The 19125-nt window shown below is 43.0% G+C and overlaps 3 protein-coding genes across 5 annotated transcripts; 2 read left to right on the forward strand and 1 right to left on the reverse strand.

The window, feature by feature from the left end:
• The first annotated feature begins 285 nt into the window (after positions 1–285).
• Positions 286–8776, forward strand: cdkl1 (cyclin dependent kinase like 1 (CDC2 related kinase)). The gene is made up of 10 exons (XM_056425528.1): positions 286–351; positions 1115–1362; positions 2746–2867; positions 4903–4975; positions 5275–5365; positions 5975–6175; positions 6616–6698; positions 6848–6904; positions 7243–7404; positions 7972–8776. The coding sequence occupies exons 2-10, from the start codon at positions 1195–1197 to the stop codon at positions 8071–8073; spliced, it is 1059 nt and encodes a 352-aa protein (XP_056281503.1). The 5' UTR covers positions 286–351; positions 1115–1194; the 3' UTR covers positions 8074–8776.
• dmac2l (distal membrane arm assembly component 2 like) lies at positions 8440–13263 on the reverse strand. 2 transcript variants are annotated; one of them, XM_056425532.1, is made up of 6 exons: positions 12957–13263; positions 12534–12680; positions 12293–12389; positions 10744–10952; positions 9122–9293; positions 8440–9020 (listed from the first exon to the last, which is right to left on the reverse strand). In XM_056425532.1, exons 3-6 carry the CDS (start codon positions 12385–12387, stop codon positions 8906–8908), a joined length of 591 nt encoding a protein of 196 aa, XP_056281507.1. In that variant the 5' UTR covers positions 12388–12389; positions 12534–12680; positions 12957–13263; the 3' UTR covers positions 8440–8905. The 2 variants fall into 2 exon arrangements, with proteins under 2 accessions (XP_056281507.1, XP_056281506.1); XM_056425531.1 differs by having other exon boundaries at positions 12534–12683.
• l2hgdh (L-2-hydroxyglutarate dehydrogenase) lies at positions 12706–18869 on the forward strand. 2 transcript variants are annotated; one of them, XM_056425527.1, is made up of 10 exons: positions 12706–12928; positions 13943–14058; positions 14414–14565; positions 14710–14841; positions 14920–15082; positions 15484–15518; positions 15600–15767; positions 17140–17297; positions 17453–17584; positions 17679–18869. In XM_056425527.1, the coding sequence occupies exons 1-10, from the start codon at positions 12834–12836 to the stop codon at positions 17872–17874; spliced, it is 1347 nt and encodes a 448-aa protein (XP_056281502.1). In that variant the 5' UTR covers positions 12706–12833; the 3' UTR covers positions 17875–18869. The 2 variants fall into 2 exon arrangements, with proteins under 2 accessions (XP_056281502.1, XP_056281501.1); XM_056425526.1 differs by having other exon boundaries at positions 15484–15767.
• Positions 18870–19125: the final 256 nt, after the last annotated feature.

Consider the following 19125-nt stretch of genomic DNA (forward strand, 5'->3'; position numbering starts at 1 on the left):
TTAAGTCAAATATCTGTGTACTTTGTTCACCTGCAGAACAACAACAACAACAAAACATTTAATTAAATATCCTCTTGGTTCTTACAGTACCTCTGTAACTCTTTAGGCAGGTAACTACCCACAAGTCTTGGACGTAAAGGAGCCGAAGGTTGCTCTTTTTCCCCAGTTTTATTTTGAAAATCGTGGCCGGAAGTCGTGGTTTATTCTGTCCGCCTTGACTCTTTAAAAGCTGCGGCTTCTTGTGTCTGCGGGCACAGTTGAGCTGAGCGCGTCCGCCTCGCCGTGTTTGGGAGAAGCAGATCCTCCTCGATGACTCTGAGCTTCTGACTGACAACAGCGTCTCCACCCAAAGTGAGTTTTCAAATCTACATTTTAAGATATTTACTGAAATATGTCAAGTACAAATATTGAAATGTGACAACTTTTATGATCAGCTTGTTTCAATGGGAAACTTTGCTCATCAAGATAATAGTAACGATGTATTCCTCACAAAAAAAACTTCAGTGTCAGTTACAAACACAGCCTGAGCTGATCATTCATGCTTTTTAAAAAATATTATTTAATTTCCAAATAAGTGCAGCACTTTGATTTAATTCCCCGGTCTGTCCACTTTCTTATTTATTTCCGCTCTTGTTTCCCCCCTCAGGGAAATGACCTAATATACTTTGCATTGCAAATAGTGTGGTTACGCACTCCGGTGTAATGTTGCCTCTAAGCAATCACATCTATCTGTTGCAGGCAGTTTAAGAGGTTGATCTTAACATTTGGATTCCCATATCTTAGACACCGAATGTATTTTATAGTTTTGATTCAATGAGTCGATGCATGAAGAGGTCTTTGTGCTTTTACAGTGTATTCACAGCATTCTGCATGGCATGTTTCTGTGCCATCAGCTCTGTTTTTCATTATAATGATGCAGAAGTTAATCAAAATGTCTATTTTATGTTGAGAAGAATTATTGTATCTTTTCCAGATAATACCCGTCCCTCATACTCCCCCGATTTGGCTGCTTATTGTGGATTTATTCCAGCTTTAATTGAGTTTTAAAAGCTCCAGGCGGTCCCTCTTCTTCTCTGCATCCTCACTGAGGAACCTTTCTGTGTCTCTTTCAAAGGCCGCAGAGACCATCCTGCATCCTCGGTCCCTCCTCTTTTTAAAAAAAAGTGTCCTTACCTTTCGGATGTCAGCCTGAGGATGGAGAAGTACGAGAAGATTGCAAAGATCGGAGAGGGCTCCTACGGCGTCGTCTTCAAGTGCAGGAACAAAGACACGGGGCAGATCGTCGCCATCAAGAAGTTCGTGGAGTCGGAGGACGATCCCATGATCAAGAAGATCGCACTGAGGGAGATCAGGATGCTGAAGGTGACGGCACAATCACATCCATAACTTCCTCTGGATCTCCTCACAAGAAACGACCTTCGGTGGCATTAAACCGAGGAAGCAGCCGTCCAGCTTCACCCGTTTCTGCCAGGAAAGGTTTCAAGAAAACGAGATTAAGTGCTCCATGTTGCGATGATGAAAGACAAAGGTTGTGACTGTTAGTTCATTTTTAAGATCAACTATTAGGAGACAATAAAAAATAGTAAGATAGTCAAAACTATTGACATACTAATTCAAACATAACAAAGTTATGAGATTGAATTTATAAACGCTCAAAAGTAAAATGTTGTCCAATTGGGGGAATAAACAACACAACTATAGTTTTCCATTAATTTTGTTCCTTCTTTTTCTTGCTTCCATAACAGTTTTTAATTATACTTCAAATGAATGCAAACTAACACAAATATATTATGAAACAAATTATTATGTCTTTATTTATTTATTCACAAACCTTTAACTTTTTAAAAGTGTGTGTGTGTATTCGTGTATTCTACCTTGGAAATACAACAGCCCAACAAAAACCTTCTATAATATATGAAGCAACGCCTTTTCTCTATATTTGACCTTTTCAAGGAAGCGAATCCTGTTCAGTGCCAAGCGCCGGCGGGAGGGACGGACGCCGTTAGTCCTGCAGACGGACAGGGGGGAGGCATGTTTGTAGCTGCTGCACAGAGAAAAGAGCAGCGTTGAAAAGAGGTTTACAAGCTCGTAATCAAATGAAGCCAAAGCTCTGCAGGGTCCGGACCCACTGAAGTAAATTAAGATGTGAAATGTCTGTTAAATGTAAAAACGGGAAATTGTGCCAAGTCGGCACAATTGTTCTGGTTTGTCAAAGTGCGTTTTTTGCTGTTTGGTCGTGAAATGCTGGTTTAGACTTTGGATGCAAGATGAATATTCATGTCAATGAATTCATCTTAAATCATTAAGTGATTAGAGGCTCAATCCACTTGGAGGGGGAAATAACAGAAACATCAGCAACAGGAAGTTCTTAGTCTTTAAAAATGATGTCTTGGGGGTTTCAACCAAAGGCTAAAAGCAGTTTGTTTAATGTTGCTTGATGATGATCAAAGATGCACGGATACAAGTGTTGGTGGTTTAATTAGTCATGCGCTGGGTGGGAGTGTCCGTGGCCCGCTGGACACCAGGAGCTCATAAATAGAACAGGATGGGGACAGGTTGTCGGGGGCAACAGCATGTTTATTACCATCTGTGCAGAGTTTAGTGTGTTTGGTAAGAGCAAACCACAGCTGGGGCGCTTCTGCAACCAGCAGGCGTTACTGGTTTACAAGTTTCACTCGACTGTATTTGCAACTCTCCGACAGTGTGCCGAGACGTCTTCTTCTTCTGTGATTTGTTTCCCCGCAGCAACTGAAACACGCCAACCTGGTGAATCTGATGGAGGTGTTTCGGCGTAAGCGGAAGCTTCACCTGGTGTTCGAGTACTGCGACCACACGGTGCTCAACGAGCTGGACCGGCACCCCAGAGGGTGGGTGCAGCTCCACAAGTTCACCCGTCTGCTTCTTTCATCGACTTTTATACCACATTGGAGAAATAATTTGTCAAAATCACGCTTAAAAAATGGGTCCCACATCGGAATAATGTGCATGATAATGTTGGATTATGATAATTGATGCATTAATGTTCACTTTATTGATGAAGTACAAATTTGATAACCCCAAAAAATTGTTTTAATTAAAATAATTCAAAGAAATGAGCTGAAAATCTTCACATTTGTGAAATTGGACCTATGAAATGTTTTTGCATGAAAAAAATCAATTCAATAATCAAAATAGTTGCCACGTAATTTAATTAATTCTGTGAAATAAGTAAAAATTTCAACATGAAGAAGAACATACGATAAATATAAACTTACATTACACTCCAGAAAACACTTAATATTTGAAAATAAATCTTCAGAAACACTTGACTCATATTGATAATGCTTTCTAAACATATAATCTGCTCATGAATATTTCTAATGATTTTAAGCAATAATCATAACATTTTAGTGTGACTTATAATGGACTTTAATCTGAGTATTTAGAGTGATTATAATTATACAGTAGTATAAGTATGAGCAAAGCATTATAAGTACGTATATACGGTATTATAGAAATATTTTAGTTTTAAATGCTTGTTAGTCATGCAATAAAACAAAACAAATCTATTTTATATGTCTAAGGACTTTTCCTCGTCTGACATGACGTCCAGACAGAAACTCGTGTGATGACCCAGAGCTCTGAGTACTTTCTATTATCTCAACGTTTCATATCTCGCCTGCTTCACAACGCTCGTCTCTCGGGAAGCTGACCTGCTCGCCGTGGAATGTTTACAGTGATGCTCTCCCAGAATGCATTGCTGGCGGGGGGGGGCGGTCACATTGTACACGGGAGTGTTTTCGCCGTCTGGTCCCCTCTCCCCCCTCCGGTCCTGGCCTGTAGCCTCCTAGCCTCCTGGACACGGAGGGTTCAAAAGAAGAGACAACAAAGTGGTGGAGAAGGGGCGGAGTTTGTCATGAATTGCCCGTCGCAAGGCTCGATTTAGCCATTGCCCCGGCAACAGGGAGGGATGGCCGACCCTGAACCAACAAAGCCTCCGCGTTGGACAGTGGAAACGGGACGGCCTCCTGTCCTCCGCCGTCCGAAGGAGGACATATGTTTGAAAAAGACGGCAAAAGTCCGCTGGAAAAGTTATCTTTACATCCATGCTTCGGTTATTAGATTCATCTTTTCAGATTCCTTTTGTTTTACGGCTCCTCCAAACACAAACGGCCACATTTTTAGATCTTAGGACATTAACTATGTCCCCCAGAAGATGAAGGCCCCTGACTCTGGTGATCCTCTGCTTCTTCCTCCTGAGGTTGACGATTGTGAATCATCATTTAAACGTCTCAACAACTATGAGATGCACTTCCTTGACATTTGACTGACCTTCATGTTCTCCTCAGGACAAACTGTTATTGCTTCAGTGACGCTCCGACTTTTAGTCTTCTGCACCAATAGTTTGATTTATGAAAAAATATTTGAGATATCCTCCTCCTCAGCTGTCGGCCGTCTTGTGTTTTCGTGCTAATGAGCAAATGTACGCATCCGGACAATGAATGACAAATTTTATAAAGTGACCGACGTCTGACGAATAACATTAAAAACTAAAACAAATATTTACAAAGAAAAATAAACACACCTTGCTGAATGTTAACCAGCTAAAAACAACCAATTTAAACCAAGTACAATGAGTGGAACCGCTCCGATGTGGTTTATAATCATAATATTCAAAGTGCCGACGCCCCAAAATATCCTGAATTCAGCAAAAATAACTAAATACCAGAGGTTTTTTTGGCGTCTACATTGTTTATTTTAAACCGTAGTTTGGTTTAAATGAAAAATATTTGCACAAGATTCTCTCTCTGGACATTTTCTGGAGCTTTCAAGCCTCATTTCCTGGCCTTCATCAACCGATACCGTCTTCTATTGATCGGTGAAGTGATCAATCGTCATGTTGACTTCCTTCCTGTCTTCCAGAGTCCCGGAGCACCTTGTGAAAAGCATCACATGGCAGACGCTTCAAGCCGTGAACTTCTGTCACAAGCAGAATGTGAGTCGGGGCCCTCGTCCTCACACTCTTTCCGAAGTGTGTGTTTCCCTTCTGCTTGTTTTGTTTTTCAATTCCTCCGTTCTCCTCCCACCGAGCATTCTCTGCTTTATGGCTCTTTTTACAACAAGAATTCCTTCCCCATGGCTGAGCAGCAGTTAATGCATCACCTAGACACAACCCACGCTGCAAGGGCCCCCATTGAACAGCACTGTCTCTCTATCTCTCTCCTTTTACTGTCTTGCTCTCTCACGGCCCCCTTTTATTCTCCGCATCTCATTTGACCATTCGTCTTCCCGCAGTGCATTCACCGAGACGTCAAGCCGGAGAATATCCTCATCACCAAACACCAGGTCATCAAACTCTGTGACTTTGGCTTTGCGAGGATTCTCAGTGAGTTCGAAGACTCGCGAGGCTTTGTGACCACAGCGCCCCCTGGTGGACACTGCTAGGTCTCACTCAGGGAGCACACGCTCAGTTCACTGTATGCAGATGTGTTGTTTTATTAAGTACGTTTTTATCATTTATAAAAGTTCTTAGATTATTGAGTGTGTATGATGACATGCTTCAGAAAAGAACAGAGAAGTTTATCGTCGGATGAAAGTTGAGAATAATTTAGAGGGCAAATAAAATCCCAAGATGATTGTAAACATTGATTCTTTACTGCCCTTTATTTTTCTATTAAATATGTATAGTTAAAGCTCTCCAAGCCAGAGAAAAATATTCAAATGTAACAACGTGCAAAGGTAAAATTGCTCTTAGGTTTAACAGTTTGGACACATGTACCCTGATATAAGGATTTATTTGGGAACAATTTATTAAGATTATATCGGACATTAATATGATATTGATCATAAATAGTAGAAATGGAACATGTACAAAGGGGTTTCAGTGTTAGTTACTAGTTATCTCTGTGTGGGAGGCGACACTAACACAAATAATTATGTGACAGAGTCCACCAGTACATTAGTGTCATATAGATTATGTGTTTCCTGCCTGTAGCCGGCCCATGTGACTACTACACCGACTACGTGGCCACTCGGTGGTACCGGGCCCCTGAGCTGCTGGTGGGGGACACTCAGTACGGCCCCCCGGTGGACGTCTGGGCCATCGGGTGTGTGCTCGCCGAGCTACTGTCGGGGATGCCGCTGTGGCCCGGCAAGTCTGACATGGATCAGCTGTACCTGATCCGGAGGACTCTGGGTAAATCAATCATAGCGCCATAAAAGGGATGATAATTTGTGTTTTTATTAGGACTAAAATATTCAATTTCAATTCAGTTTATTTGTATAGCCCAATTTCACAAATCGGAGTGCTTTACAATCTGTACATATAGACATCCCTGTCCCAAAACATATGAAACATAAAAGGCTAATTTAAATATTTCCGGCTTCATGAGCACAGAGATGTTGATTTTAAAGTAATTAATAGGGATTATCCGGATATACTTGTCACTAATGTGAGAATAAAACATGATAAAGAAAGAAAAATATCTCTCCGCTGGCATGAAATTATTGTGACGTTTATGGCGGATCAATGAAATTGTAAAATATCGACAAACGAATGACGATGCTGAGCTTGAATGAACCCACAGGAGGAATTTGGAGACTCATATTGTTGGTATTTCTCGGTGTCCTCTGCAGGAGATCTGATCCCTCGACACCAGCAGGTCTTCAGCAACAACCACTTCTTCTGTGGAGTTTCCATCCCGGAGCCACAAGAGATGGTGAGACACCCAGATGTGCTCCAGCTGCAGGAATCTTCCAGAGATAACTCGGCACACAAATATAAAATAATGGCAAAGTGAACATAAACATATTGAAACCAACACGATCACAAAGAATACGATGTCTTTGTCTTTCTTTCTTTCTGTAGGAGACTTTGGAGCAGAAATCTCCAAATCTCTCAGCTCAAGCTCTGAGTCTCATGAAGGTAACGATGTCACAACGACAGTATTATAAATCTAACTATTGTTTTGATGCACTCAACACATTTACGAGCTTTGCACTTTAAAGTGTGGATTGTAATCCACTGAAATGTGCATTTTGTTTTTCGTGTTCTTAAAGAAAAACAGGAAAAGTATGACTTTCGTTACAATTGGGGACAACAAATCAGAGACGGTGTGCAAAGAGCTCCGATGTCCCCAAACGACCCGAGGACTTGCTCCATTGTGCTCCGTCGCTCGTGTCCGAAACCAGACGGCCGTATTTGATGGTCACGGGGTCAACTGGCCGCCTGTTGATGGTTTTTGGTGGTTTTTGATGGTTCAGGGCTGTCTGAGGATGGACCCGTCCGAGCGGCTGACCTGCGAGCAGCTCCTCCAGCAGCCGTACTTCGACAGCCTGCGAGAAAAGAGCTGCGGCACCTCTGGAGAGCAAGAGCGCTGCAGCAACAGGAGGACGCGTTTGCCTCGCAAGCACCTCCCCCCCGGGGTCAGTAGCCCCCTCGCACCCATGAGCTGCCACATTCAGGGCTCATGTCAGCGAGGGTTTTTTAAAAATACTGCTGTCTGTTTGTGGGAAGATTGTGGGATACGCAATAGATGCATGTAAAGCAAATGTTACATATCGGGTATCAAAAGATTCTCAAGAGTTTAAAATATGGAATTTACTGGTCTTGAAACCTTGTAATGTCAAAAAATTAGGATAATTTTTACCACGATGAATAAGTATCCATTTAAGAGTCTCGAAGAACAATGGTGGCACATCCAAACATGATCTGATAGAAAAGGAAGCGGGTGTGAATGCTTATTGTTTATGTATTATTAAAAGTTTGCAGTCCCCATTTAAGCCCAATTGGAACTCAACTGTTCCCAACCTTTGCTTAAGATGTGTCGCTGTAGAATCTACTAAATGAATGAATGAAACTCCTTCTGCAGTCCTTAAAGGAAGAACTCTGTACGATCACTAGATCTCAAACCGTTGTGTCGTCATCCTCTCAAACAAAATGCTCTGGAACTCGTCGCTGAAACTGCATTTATTATTTCTTCCTCCATGCAGTATTTGCCACAGCTGACCAGCAGCAACATCTTCCCAGTGTTGGACAATAAGAAGTACCACAACAACCTGCGCAAATTCAACTATCACCTCCCGAACATCTGAACTGGATCTGGACCGAAGCCCGACCGCCTCTCCTGAGAACTTTAGATTCTGCTGGCGCCTCGTTTGTTTTTAGTTTTTAAGGAAGAAGTTTCACCCACGATGTTTCTGTTCCCCACGTGTCTCTGGGTTCTGACGTCTATGCACCATTTCCCAACGCATGTGGTTTCAAGCTGATTTTATAAAGACAAGGAGCGATGCTCTGCTCGTAGACTGAAGGTGAAACTACGACGTACTGCCTTGCCTGGTTTGCCAAATGTATGATTTTTAAAATATATATATATATATAACGATGGACTATTTAAAAAGAGTGACATATTTTATGGTCATGAGTTCTATGTCTCCAGTAACACACACTGACTCCTGAGCTATTCTGGAACTATTTATTGACGCCGGGAGTGAATATTCCTTTAATCCACATTAATAGCGTAACACAGTAACAACACACATTGAACTCATCATCATCATCATCATCATCTCTGGATCGTTGGTGCTCAGGATGTTCAGCCATCTGTCTCTCATATTGTACAAATGCCAAATTTAATCGAAAGAGAAATGATGGCAAAAGACTCAAAAGTTCTTTTTGCATTTCCCAACATACGGAGTAACTTTTATTACCTTGAATGTAGGAAATATAACAAATGACAGAATAGTTCAACCTATCGGGAAAAGCTGCCGTCAACAAAATAAAGTGCTCTAACGTTAATCTTTGCCGTGCCGTTTCATCATTACAGCTGAAAGGTGACTTCGTGGTTCATGAAACAGATGCATGACGACACAAGCCCTTCAGCCGCCTCGTTTTACGATGATGACGAAGAGGGAGAGTTTCTCTCTCTCAGTCCAAGTCGAGCGACACGTCCAGACGTGGGAGCGCCGTCTGCAGCCGGTGGACTGTCGTCTGTTTGTCTCTGATCCCCGGGAGGTCGCTGAGAAACAGACGCTCCAGATTCCTGCATGGCATAGAAGCGTTTATGAAAATTAGTGAACTAAATCAACAAAATAACCTGTTTAAGTGAACTCTTGTTTTTTTTTTAAGCTGGTGAAGACTCACCTGAGCCGGTGCAGGGCGACGAGGCCCTTGTCGGTCACGTTCCCACACGACACCACCTCCATCCTGCTCAAGCTCTCCTGCAGACTCTCGATGGAGCTCAGCCTCTCCAGGCAGGCGTCCTCGATGTAGTTGCACTTGATGAACTTGATTTCCTCCACGTCTTTCAAACCATCTAGGAAGAAGAAACGCGATGATGCCAGATCAGCACTTTCTCCTGATCACGTGTGTGGTGTAAAACACGCCGGCCTCTTCAGTCCCTTCTGGATAATCCGTCTGGGAAAGATGCACTTTGGCCATCTCCTTTTCTTTTCTTGTTAACAAAGAGGGGAATCACTTTCAGGTCAACCGTCGAGCTCATGTTAACATACTTAACCCTTGTGTTGCCTTAGGGTCATTTTGACCCGAATCAATATTACACCCTCCCCCCGCCTTTGGGTCATTTTGACCCGATTCAATCACCCTCCTGTTACCTTTATATTTACTAACATATTTTACCCTTGGGTTCAAATTTGACGCCAGCAATTAAAACCTCAAAATTATTAGAATTAATATTGTTTTCCAAGTTTAAGTGTGAGGCACTTTATGTTTGTTTGTTGACTACGACATTAAACATTGAATGGCGTCAAATTAATCCTAAAGCGGGGAGGTGTATTGATTTCAAAATGAAATGACCCTAAGGCAACACAAGGGTTAATGCAACATGTCCACTTTCTGAACCCGGCTTTAATCTTTGATTAGATATGTCTCTTAAGTCCGCTGATCTCACATCGATAGGCCGGCGTATCGAAACCCGACACCGTCTCGCTTCTGACTGAAGTGTTCACACAGAGCATGGAAGGCGGATTAAAATCTTGATTTTTGCCCATTTTTAAGGCTCCGTTATTGTACAGCTGCTTGTATTTGAGACATTGAGAATTTTGTCAACGGAAAAATAGATTTTGTAAGACAGTATTTCAATATATATCTTAAAATAAGTCATCAGCATACCCGTATCAGGACTGGGCACAAGTATAAAAAGAATTCGAAATATTCTCAATTTTAAAAAACTATTGACAGAATGAGTAACGGTGTTAATGTAAAACTGCTTGCATGATAGATGTTGGTATGTTTACTTGCAAACGATAGCATGCTAATTTACAAAATATTACAAGCAAACATTCTCCTCAAATCTGTGATGTATATTTTGTCGAACAGTCTCTTAAATACTTATTAGGTTAGCTGTAAAATATTATAGTTTGTTAATGGCATCATGTTAAGATGCTGATTGGGCAAAATGCTCAGACGAGCCGATAAGTATCTCAGGAAGACAACTAAATAAAGCCCAACTACCTAAAGTTGATTTAAATCTAACAATGTAACTTTGAGACGAGCCTGACGAGTAAAATCTGAAATGTCAACAACAGTACAGATGATAAACTCTTTGAATTTAGAGTAAAATATGGCCTTTTCTTGTCCTATTAGTGGTGAGCATCTAAGAATAGCAACGTTTTCTCTTCATTTGTCATCTTTCCACAAAATTCGCTTTCTGGTTTTACTCTGGGTAAATATGCAGGAAAGTGAAAATGAGAGCAGCACAATTCACGAGGAGAGGAAGACAATATCCTCCAGACTGTAACACTGACCCAGGTGATCGAACCCTTTGTACATGATGCAGGATTCAGTGGCGTCTATGGCCTGGATCTTGTGTCTGCCCAGGGGTCCGGGTGGCAGTCCGTTGTAGTCGTGTTGCCAGCGATCGAAACCTTGGAACCTCACTTTGGCGCCGCACCTCAGCAGCCACTCTGCGGCGGCTCGGTCGGGACCGACGGCTTTGATCCTTTCGTGGTCCACACTGAGCGAAGAACAACACCGACACTCAAAGTACGACAGACGTCCATGACATGTGAAGGGGAGGGCGGCACACAAGAGGGAACAAGAGGGCTGCGCTGGGAAAACCAGAGAAAATCATCCACTATTTGGTTATTTAGAAGACCTGGCTGGTTTTAACTTCATGAAGGTGAGGATCGACGAGAATTATTTGGGTATTATTTTTACACTTATTAAATAGAAATGGCAAAGTTTCAACCCAACGTTTTTTACAGCAACACAGAGCTGGCCAACATATATTGTGAATGTGTGATTATTTTTTAATTAATGTTGAGATGAAACCTGAATATAATGTTCTGGTTGTAAAGGCCACCAACAGTTGTACATGTCTTAGTGACCACTTAATAGTCGGCTGATTAGTGTATTGTCTACTGTATGTTTGGCTATCTTACCCATACCATTAATGTTTTTTAGCAAAAAAATAAAAATGCCTGTAAAGCATCCATCACTAAGGAAAATATTCTTGATTTTTACATTATTTTATCAATTTAATACATACAAATTTTGCCATCATAATAACAAATACATCGGCACCCTTATTTTATGTGTAACCGGAGTAAAATTCCATGTATGTGCACATATACATGGCCAATTAAGCTGATTCTGATTGATATAAATGGTGTACACAAAATATTAGGAACACTATTCAATATTAACAATTATTTAACCCTCCTGTTACCTTCAAATTTACAAACATCTTTTACCCCTGGGGTCAATTTGACCCCAGCAATTAAAACCTAGAGAAAATTATTAGAATTAATATTGTTTCCCAAGTTTAGGTGTGAGGGGTTGACTACCTAAATAGACCTTTAAATAAATGAAAAAGTTAATATTTCTTATATGTTTCACACAGTGAAAAACAGCCTGGGGTCAAATTGTACAGGACATTGAAAACATATGTGAATTTTATGTTTATCCAGTTGTCCCCAATAAATTAGGAAAAGAAATGAAATATGAATCCCAAAAAATTGTCAATCATTTTTTTAGAGACGTTAAACATTGAATGGGGTCAAATTGACCCCAAAGGTAACAGGAGGGTTAAAACAGTCAACAAAAAGAACATTACAACCTACACGAATTCTGGATTTATTGCAGGACTGTTGTATGAGACTGGACTAGCTTTAGCTTGGTGTACCTAATATACTATAAACTAAGAGTATATCCTATAGACATGCTGTGTGTGTGTGTGTGTGTTAGAGGAGCTGTGTGTGGAGTGCTGTCAGACTGTTATGAACATGTCTGTTGGTGCATTGCTGTGCAGACATTCATCCACACGTCGTGGAGCCATGAATCACGTCGTCTCACGTGTTGCACACTGCATTGAGCCATCCCCAGAAGTGTCTCCGGCTGCCCTCCCGCTGACCCACAGCAGACCGCACGGCCCTCGACAGAAGCCTCATATCTTAAAGAAAATAAAGAAATAATAATAAATATTAATACATTTACACCATCGTGCTACTATTATATTACTAGTAAACTAATGTTTGAGTCCGTTAAACAGACGACTGAAACTGCGACGCAGCGGAACCAGATAGAATAATCTCACCTGCCCTCCGACAAGAAGGACTGTTTACAAGTGAGACGCCGCCATCGCTGTAACCTTTGACCCGGTGACGTCGAGGAAAACGCGCCCTCCCATTGGCTGAACCGCAGCGTAACAGGGGGCGTGGCCAGGTCTCGGCTTTTTTTCTTTCTTCTTTAAAAAAAAAACGATTTAGTAGAGCGATGGGAGGGTTTGCAACCGTAACAGGGAGGAGGAGGAAACCAGCAACACAACTCAAAGAAGTATTTACTTCATTTATACAATAAAAGAAGCGGATGTGAGGAGCTTCCAGACGCTGTGACAATGATCCGGACACTCAGCGGGGCGACTCTTCAGGCGGCGGCGGCCGGGGCAGCGCGGCCGACACGGGGCGTTACGACGGCGAGACGGCTGCACAGGTAATCAATAATCAATAATAAGACTCACGTTACAGAGGAGAGAGCCGGCTTCACGGCGCGGTGTGGGGTCAGACACACGAGAGGAGGTCAAGGGAGCAGGCCGGCGTGTTAACTGAGGTTAAGTTAAGAAGGGGGCGGGGCAACTCGCTTTGCCAAGGGCATTCTGCTCTCTGCAGAACCTGACCTGCACATTGTTTATATACACCAAACATGTCTCCCTGCACTGTGCAACTGCCCAAACATTGCGGTTCCAGACACATTGGCAGACCTTTTGTCAAAGAACCCGTGGTCTGACTTTTATCTTCATAAGTCCAGGTTTCAGTCACTAGTTTTATGTGAGCTGCTCCTTTAAACAGGAATGCCTTGAAGCATGTGTAACCTATTAGACGCTGACTAGAGGCTACTCTAGAGGAAGGGGCCCCCATCGTATATAACTGAGCCCCTCCAGTCTTCTTCAAGTGAACTGAATGAAAGATGTTTCCCAACAATTGGCTGACTGTTCCTCTTGGTTTCATAACAGATTTAGTGAACACAACGTTTACAGATACAGATGAGGCCAAATATGTTCACTTTGATTTGCTGGTTCCTCTCATATGTGGAGGTGTAAAAAAACCTTTGCCTTGCTCCAGTTTCCAGAAATGAAAACAAGATGTTACCGTCTCCCCATGTGGTCATGTGTGCCGTTCTCCCAGACTTGAACAGTGTGTTCTTGCCAAGGCTTTCTTGACACTAGTTTGACGCCCTGACACTGCTGTGTACACTCTGATCTCACCCCCGACACTTTGTGGTATTTAGGTTTGTGACTGACTTGGTGTGACAGAGGTGGATATTGACTTTGATGGGTCTCAAAGGTCTATCGGCTCCTATTGCAGTCGAGCACACTTGGACATTGAACCAGTGACCTATATATTCAGTTTTGGTTTCTACATGCTGCAGCTTGTAAAGCCGGCTCTCTTATCAGTGACCGTTTGAAAGTGTAAGTGTCAGTGACCTTTGCTGTCGTCTGTGTTTCAGCGGGTATGACGTGGCCGTGGTGGGCGGCGGCATCGTCGGCCTGGCAACGGCCAGAGAGCTAATTCTGAGACACCCGTCCCTCCGACTCATCCTGCTGGAGAAGGAACAACAGCTCGGTGGGCGGAGTCGGATTTTAAAATCAAAAATGTTTTGTGAGCTCAAACCGTGTTTGGAAAGTGACACAACGACCGCGAGGGTGAAGTGGCAGGTAGTTATAATTTTAGATGGGGAATTGCAACAATGCCGTCGGTCGGCCAATCGAACGGCCGCGCACGACCTTCAACCCGAAGGTCGTCCGCGCGACGTTGTTGCAGTTCTGGAAGAAGTTTGCATTCGTCTTGATTTAAAGGACGTCTGCTCTAAGCAAGAAGGGCTCGGATGAATACATTGAACATTACAGGTCGATGAAAGGCTGCTGGTATTTCCGTCCGTCTTGTTAATTTATTTGTCGGCCCTTTTCTGTCTCGCCAGCTGTGCACCAGAGTGGGCACAACAGTGGAGTCATTCACAGCGGCATCTACTACACGCCGGGGTCGCTGAAGGCCCGTCTGTGTGTGCGAGGAGCCACTTTAGCCTACGAGTACTGCGACAAGAAAGGACTCCCTTACAAGAAGTGTGGAAAGGTCTGTCCGTTGCATTTCAGCCAGACGAAGAGGCGACGCAGCGACGTGACGCGATGCGCGCGCCACGAACCCCGCTGGTCGGCAGCTGCCGTCCACGTGGTTGTGTCGGGCCCATCTTGGTGTTGATCGGTGTTTTTTTTGCAGCTTATCGTGGCCGTGGAGCAAGAGGAGATACCCCGGCTGCGAGCGCTGTACGAGCGCGGCGTGAAGAACGACGTGCGCGACCTCAGCATCGTCGACGCCAAGGGGATCCGAGAGCGAGAGCCGTTCTGCAGGGTAAGAGTCTCTCAGACGTCGTTGTTCCCACGAAATATAAGATGGCTGCAGTCTCATCTTGTACGTCGTCCTTTGCAGGGCATCATGGCCTTGGACTCGCCTCACACCGGCATTGTGGACTGGAGGATGGTGGCCCTCAGGTACGGGCAGGACTTTGAGGAGGCAGGCGGCACGGTGGTGACCGGATCTGAGGTCAACGACATCTCCATGGTTACGGAGAGCCCAGCTGGGAGCGCCGAAGGTGAGAGACGGCTTCTGTGCATCGGCGTGGCGACGTGGTCACGGTCAAATGAGAGCCGCGGAGTTATTTAACCCTCCTGTCACCTTCACATTTACTCACATATTTTACCCTCGGGGTCAATTTGACCCCAGCAATTAAAACCTCCAGACAATTATTAGAATTAATATTGTTTCCCAAGTTTAAGTGTGAGGTACTTTATGTTTGTTTGTTGACTCCCTAAATAGCTCTTTAAATATATAAAAAAGTAGATATTTCTTATATGTTTGACACAGTGAAAAACAGCCTGGGGTCAAATTGACCCCAAAGAACACCGACATTAAACATTGAATGTGGTCAAATTGACCCTAAAGGAGGGTTAAAGGTCAACTCAAAATGCATCTCTTTTTCTTTTTTCTTTGCAGGAATGAAATATCCGATCGCAATCAGAGACAAAAAGGTAGGACGCGAGCGGATGGAAGCGCCACGGTGTGCGTCTCCGATCGCGTGTCCCTCGTTCAGCGTTGTGTTGCTTCCACAGGGCAACGAGGTGCGCTGCCGCTACGTGCTGACCTGCGGCGGCCTGTACTCTGACCGTCTGTCGCAGATATCTGGATGCAGTCGGGAGCCTCGGATCGTCCCCTTCAGAGGCGATTACCTGGTGTTGAAGCCAGAGAAACACTATCTGGTCAAGGGGAACATCTACCCCGTGAGTCTGCTGAAGAGCCACATGTGCAACTCTGTTCGGGTTATGTAATCCACGCGAGTCATGGGATCTGCAGATGTTTCTCATCACATTCCAGCACTGTGTAAAAGCTCTACGACCCTCACAGCTGTGCTACGGGACTTTTAAATGTGTAGCGGCCTCAAGTGGTAGAAAGAAAACGGATATTTGAGCTGTTCTTGGAAAAATGTGTAGGAATTCACAACCAAGAAATCTCGTATTTAGAGCTTTATAAACGGCAACCGTTTCTCTTTTTTTCAGTTTAGTTGAGTCCAGCTGTCGCTGGAATGAGCGTGCATTTTCTGCCAGTTATAACAAGTTTGGATTCCCCCATATGTGTGTTTTTAAATAGGTGTACGGTCACTCCATACCTGACGGGGAAAAGTGTCTTTGACATTTTCAGCTCCACTTAATCACCGAGTCTGCAGAATAAAACCCTTCAAGGTTCAGAACCTCGACGAGTCCAGACCGCCGAGCAGGTTTCAGAAAAAAAGAGAACTACCCCTGCAGACATTTAGAAAATATTAAATAAACCTGCTCTTATAAGAGTCGAGTGACTTTTAACATCCTCTTCAGGAGCAACGAAGAACTGAAGTTGTTCACGTGACGTTTATGAATCCATGTACACTACCGTTCAAAAGTTTGAGGTCACTTAGAAATGTCTTTATTTTTCAAAGAAAAGCACTGTTTTTTCAATAAAGATAACATTAATCAAAAATACACACTATACATTGTTAATGTGGTAAATGACTATTCTAGGTGGAAACGTCTGGTTTCTAATGAAATATCTCCATAGGTGTATAGAGGCCCATTTCCATCAACTATCACTCCAGTGTTCTAATGGTACATTGTGTTTGCTAATCGCCTTAGAAGACTAATATCTGATTAGAAAACCCTTGTGCAATTATGTTAGCACAGCTGAAAACAGTTATGCTGGTGATATAAGCTATACAACTGGCCTTCCTTTGAGCTTGAAGTTTGAAGAACAAAATTAATACTTCAAATATTAATCATTATTTCTAACCTTGTCAATGTCTTGACTATATTTTCTATTCAATTTTCAATTCATTTGATAAATAAAAGTCAGTTTTCATGGAAGACAAGAAATTGTCTGGATGACCCCAAACTTTTGAACGGTAGTGTACATGCTGCGAGTGAGCGATCATCTGGCACTTCCACTGTGTGTGAGTTTCTCCTCTATATGCTCCTGATAAGGTTTTAATGGAGAATAAACGGACCTCTTTTTCTTTCTTTTTTTAAGTCAGTGGATCTTCCGCAACTGTCATGAGACCGATTTTTTAATATTGCTTCATTGTTGCTACTTCCTTTTTCTTTTTTTGTCCCTGTAAACGTTCAGGTCCCCGACCCTCGGTTCCCCTTCCTCGGCGTTCACTTCACCCCGAGGATGGATGGAAGCGTTTGGCTCGGCCCCAACGCCGTCCTCGCCTTCAAGCGGGAGGGTTACAAAGTGTACGACTTCAACGCTCGAGACTTTGCGGACGCCCTCTCGTTCAGGTAGAGAACATTATCTGATGTGGTTCCAGTCTTTGTGTCGTGTCTTTTGAACTGCATTTTGAAAAAGAGACACACAGGTGCTGAAAGCATCTCGTTAAAGTGCTGCACAGTCGGCGATAACTCCAGCGTTTGATCTGTGTGTCTTTGTCCCCCAGGGGCCTTCAAAGGCTGGTGATGAAGAACTTAACCTACGGGATTGGAGAGATGTACCGAGGGATTTTCATCGGCGCTCAGGTTAAAATCCTGCAGAAGTACATCCCTGAACTCTCGCTGAGCGACGTGCTCAGGTAGAGTAATGACGCAAGACCTTAACAAAAATAATAAACGGCACAAGTAAGAGGACAGTTTTTCCCCTTAAAACCCTGGTTGTTTCCTCTGCAGGGGTCCTGCGGGAGTTCGAGCTCAGGCTCTCGACCGGGACGGAAACCTCGTGGACGACTTTGTGTTTGACGGCGGGGTCGGGGACGTGGGCAGCAGGGTGCTCCACGTGCGGAACGCCCCCTCGCCGGCAGCCACCTCGTCCCTCGCCATCGGTGAAATGGTCGCCGACGAGGTGGAGAGTCGCTTCGCGCTGTAGAGCGGCGAGGCGACGGCAGGAGGAAGGAACGGAAACTCCAAATATTCCAGCGTGAGGTGGCAAAGGGAGACATTCCCTTTCAGGTCCGTCCTTTAATTTGGAAGGATAAAGTACAGTCACTTTGACTTGATGACATTTTTTTACTTGATGCTGTTTTAAGTTGCATCTTATTTTCATGCCATCACATTCAAAGTCATAAAAAAAATTCTGTACAACATTACTGTTTATAAAAAATGCATCATAAGATACTAAAAAATGATTGAGCTACAATAATATTTGAACATACTGTTTGTAATATGAACATACCTTTTTACAGATTGAACTATTTTAAATATATTTAGTATGGAATGTTTATCTTGGAAGTCATGTGTGTGTGTGTGTTTTTTCTCTTTTTTTCCCTGTGTTTTGAAGATCAACTTCTAACTGTCGCTTGAATATTGTTGAGCCTCCTGGATTCAGTCCAAAATGCTATTTAAATCCCCCAAAGATGTATTTTACAAAGAAGAAAGCAGATGTATTGTGTTCTCAAAAATCATTCAATATAAACGTATGATGATCGTTGATAGTTTTCTGCCTACAATCATTCTGAGAAAGGTGGGTGTCCCTTTTTTCAAGATTGTTGAAACTAGTTTATGAAGAACTTTTTTAGTCTGCCAAATTAAAATTACATTAAAATAAAAAAATCAAGTCACCAGAAAGTATATCAGTCTTAATACTAGTTCCCACTTAATAGTGAAAACTTTATTGAGTTTTCCGTTGTCTTTTATTCTTTAAGTTTTCTCCATTTCTGGTGCTGTTTTATTAAAAACACTCCCATTAATTCCTGAAAGAAGCACCATCTCAGTTTGTCCACAAGGGGGCAGACTCACAGCAACGAATGTACTGTATGAGCCACAATGTCCGCTCAAAACATTGTTAATGTTATGGCATTGATAAAGCTAAATGTTGTTATTGGAAATTTTTATACAATTATGAAAATAAATGATTAAATACCATCAACGTGTTTTAATTTTTTTTTTTTTAAATGCATTATTTCAACTTGTGATTTTGTAAATTGTTCCACCAGGAGAGTCGACTTGTTTATATGATCCATGTCGACGCTTTCAATCTTCTCTCCGCACTGGCGGACTCACAATATGTAATGAGACAGAAGTCCGGCCTTGTTTTTCTTCTTCTGTCCAATAAAATGTGAAATTACGCAGCGTGCGTGCGTGCGTGACAGCGAGCGGGCGCGCGGCGCAGAGGAGCAGC

The sequence above is a fragment of the Pseudoliparis swirei genome, chromosome 11 (assembly GCF_029220125.1).
Source record: "Pseudoliparis swirei isolate HS2019 ecotype Mariana Trench chromosome 11, NWPU_hadal_v1, whole genome shotgun sequence".
Classification (NCBI taxonomy): domain Eukaryota; kingdom Metazoa; phylum Chordata; class Actinopteri; order Perciformes; family Liparidae; genus Pseudoliparis; species Pseudoliparis swirei.

Coding starts and splice junctions, on each gene's coding strand:
- cdkl1 (XM_056425528.1), top strand. CDS start 1,195: ATGGAGAAGTACGAGAAGATTGCAAAGATCGGAGAGGGCTCCTACGGC. Junction 6,176..6,615: donor CCTGATCCGGAGGACTCTGG/GTAAATCAATCA, acceptor TGTCCTCTGCAG/GAGATCTGATCCCTCGACAC. Junction 6,699..6,847: donor TCCCGGAGCCACAAGAGATG/GTGAGACACCCA, acceptor TTCTTTCTGTAG/GAGACTTTGGAGCAGAAATC.
- dmac2l (XM_056425532.1), bottom strand. CDS start 12,387: ATGAGGCTTCTGTCGAGGGCCGTGCGGTCTGCTGTGGGTCAGCGGGAG. Junction 9,294..10,743: donor CAAAGGGTTCGATCACCTGG/GTCAGTGTTACA, acceptor TCTTCTTCCTAG/ATGGTTTGAAAGACGTGGAG. Junction 9,021..9,121: donor GTCGCCCTGCACCGGCTCAG/GTGAGTCTTCAC, acceptor TATGCCATGCAG/GAATCTGGAGCGTCTGTTTC.
- l2hgdh (XM_056425526.1), top strand. CDS start 12,834: ATGATCCGGACACTCAGCGGGGCGACTCTTCAGGCGGCGGCGGCCGGG. Junction 14,059..14,413: donor GGAGAAGGAACAACAGCTCG/GTGGGCGGAGTC, acceptor CTGTCTCGCCAG/CTGTGCACCAGAGTGGGCAC. Junction 17,585..17,678: donor TCGCTGAGCGACGTGCTCAG/GTAGAGTAATGA, acceptor TTTCCTCTGCAG/GGGTCCTGCGGGAGTTCGAG.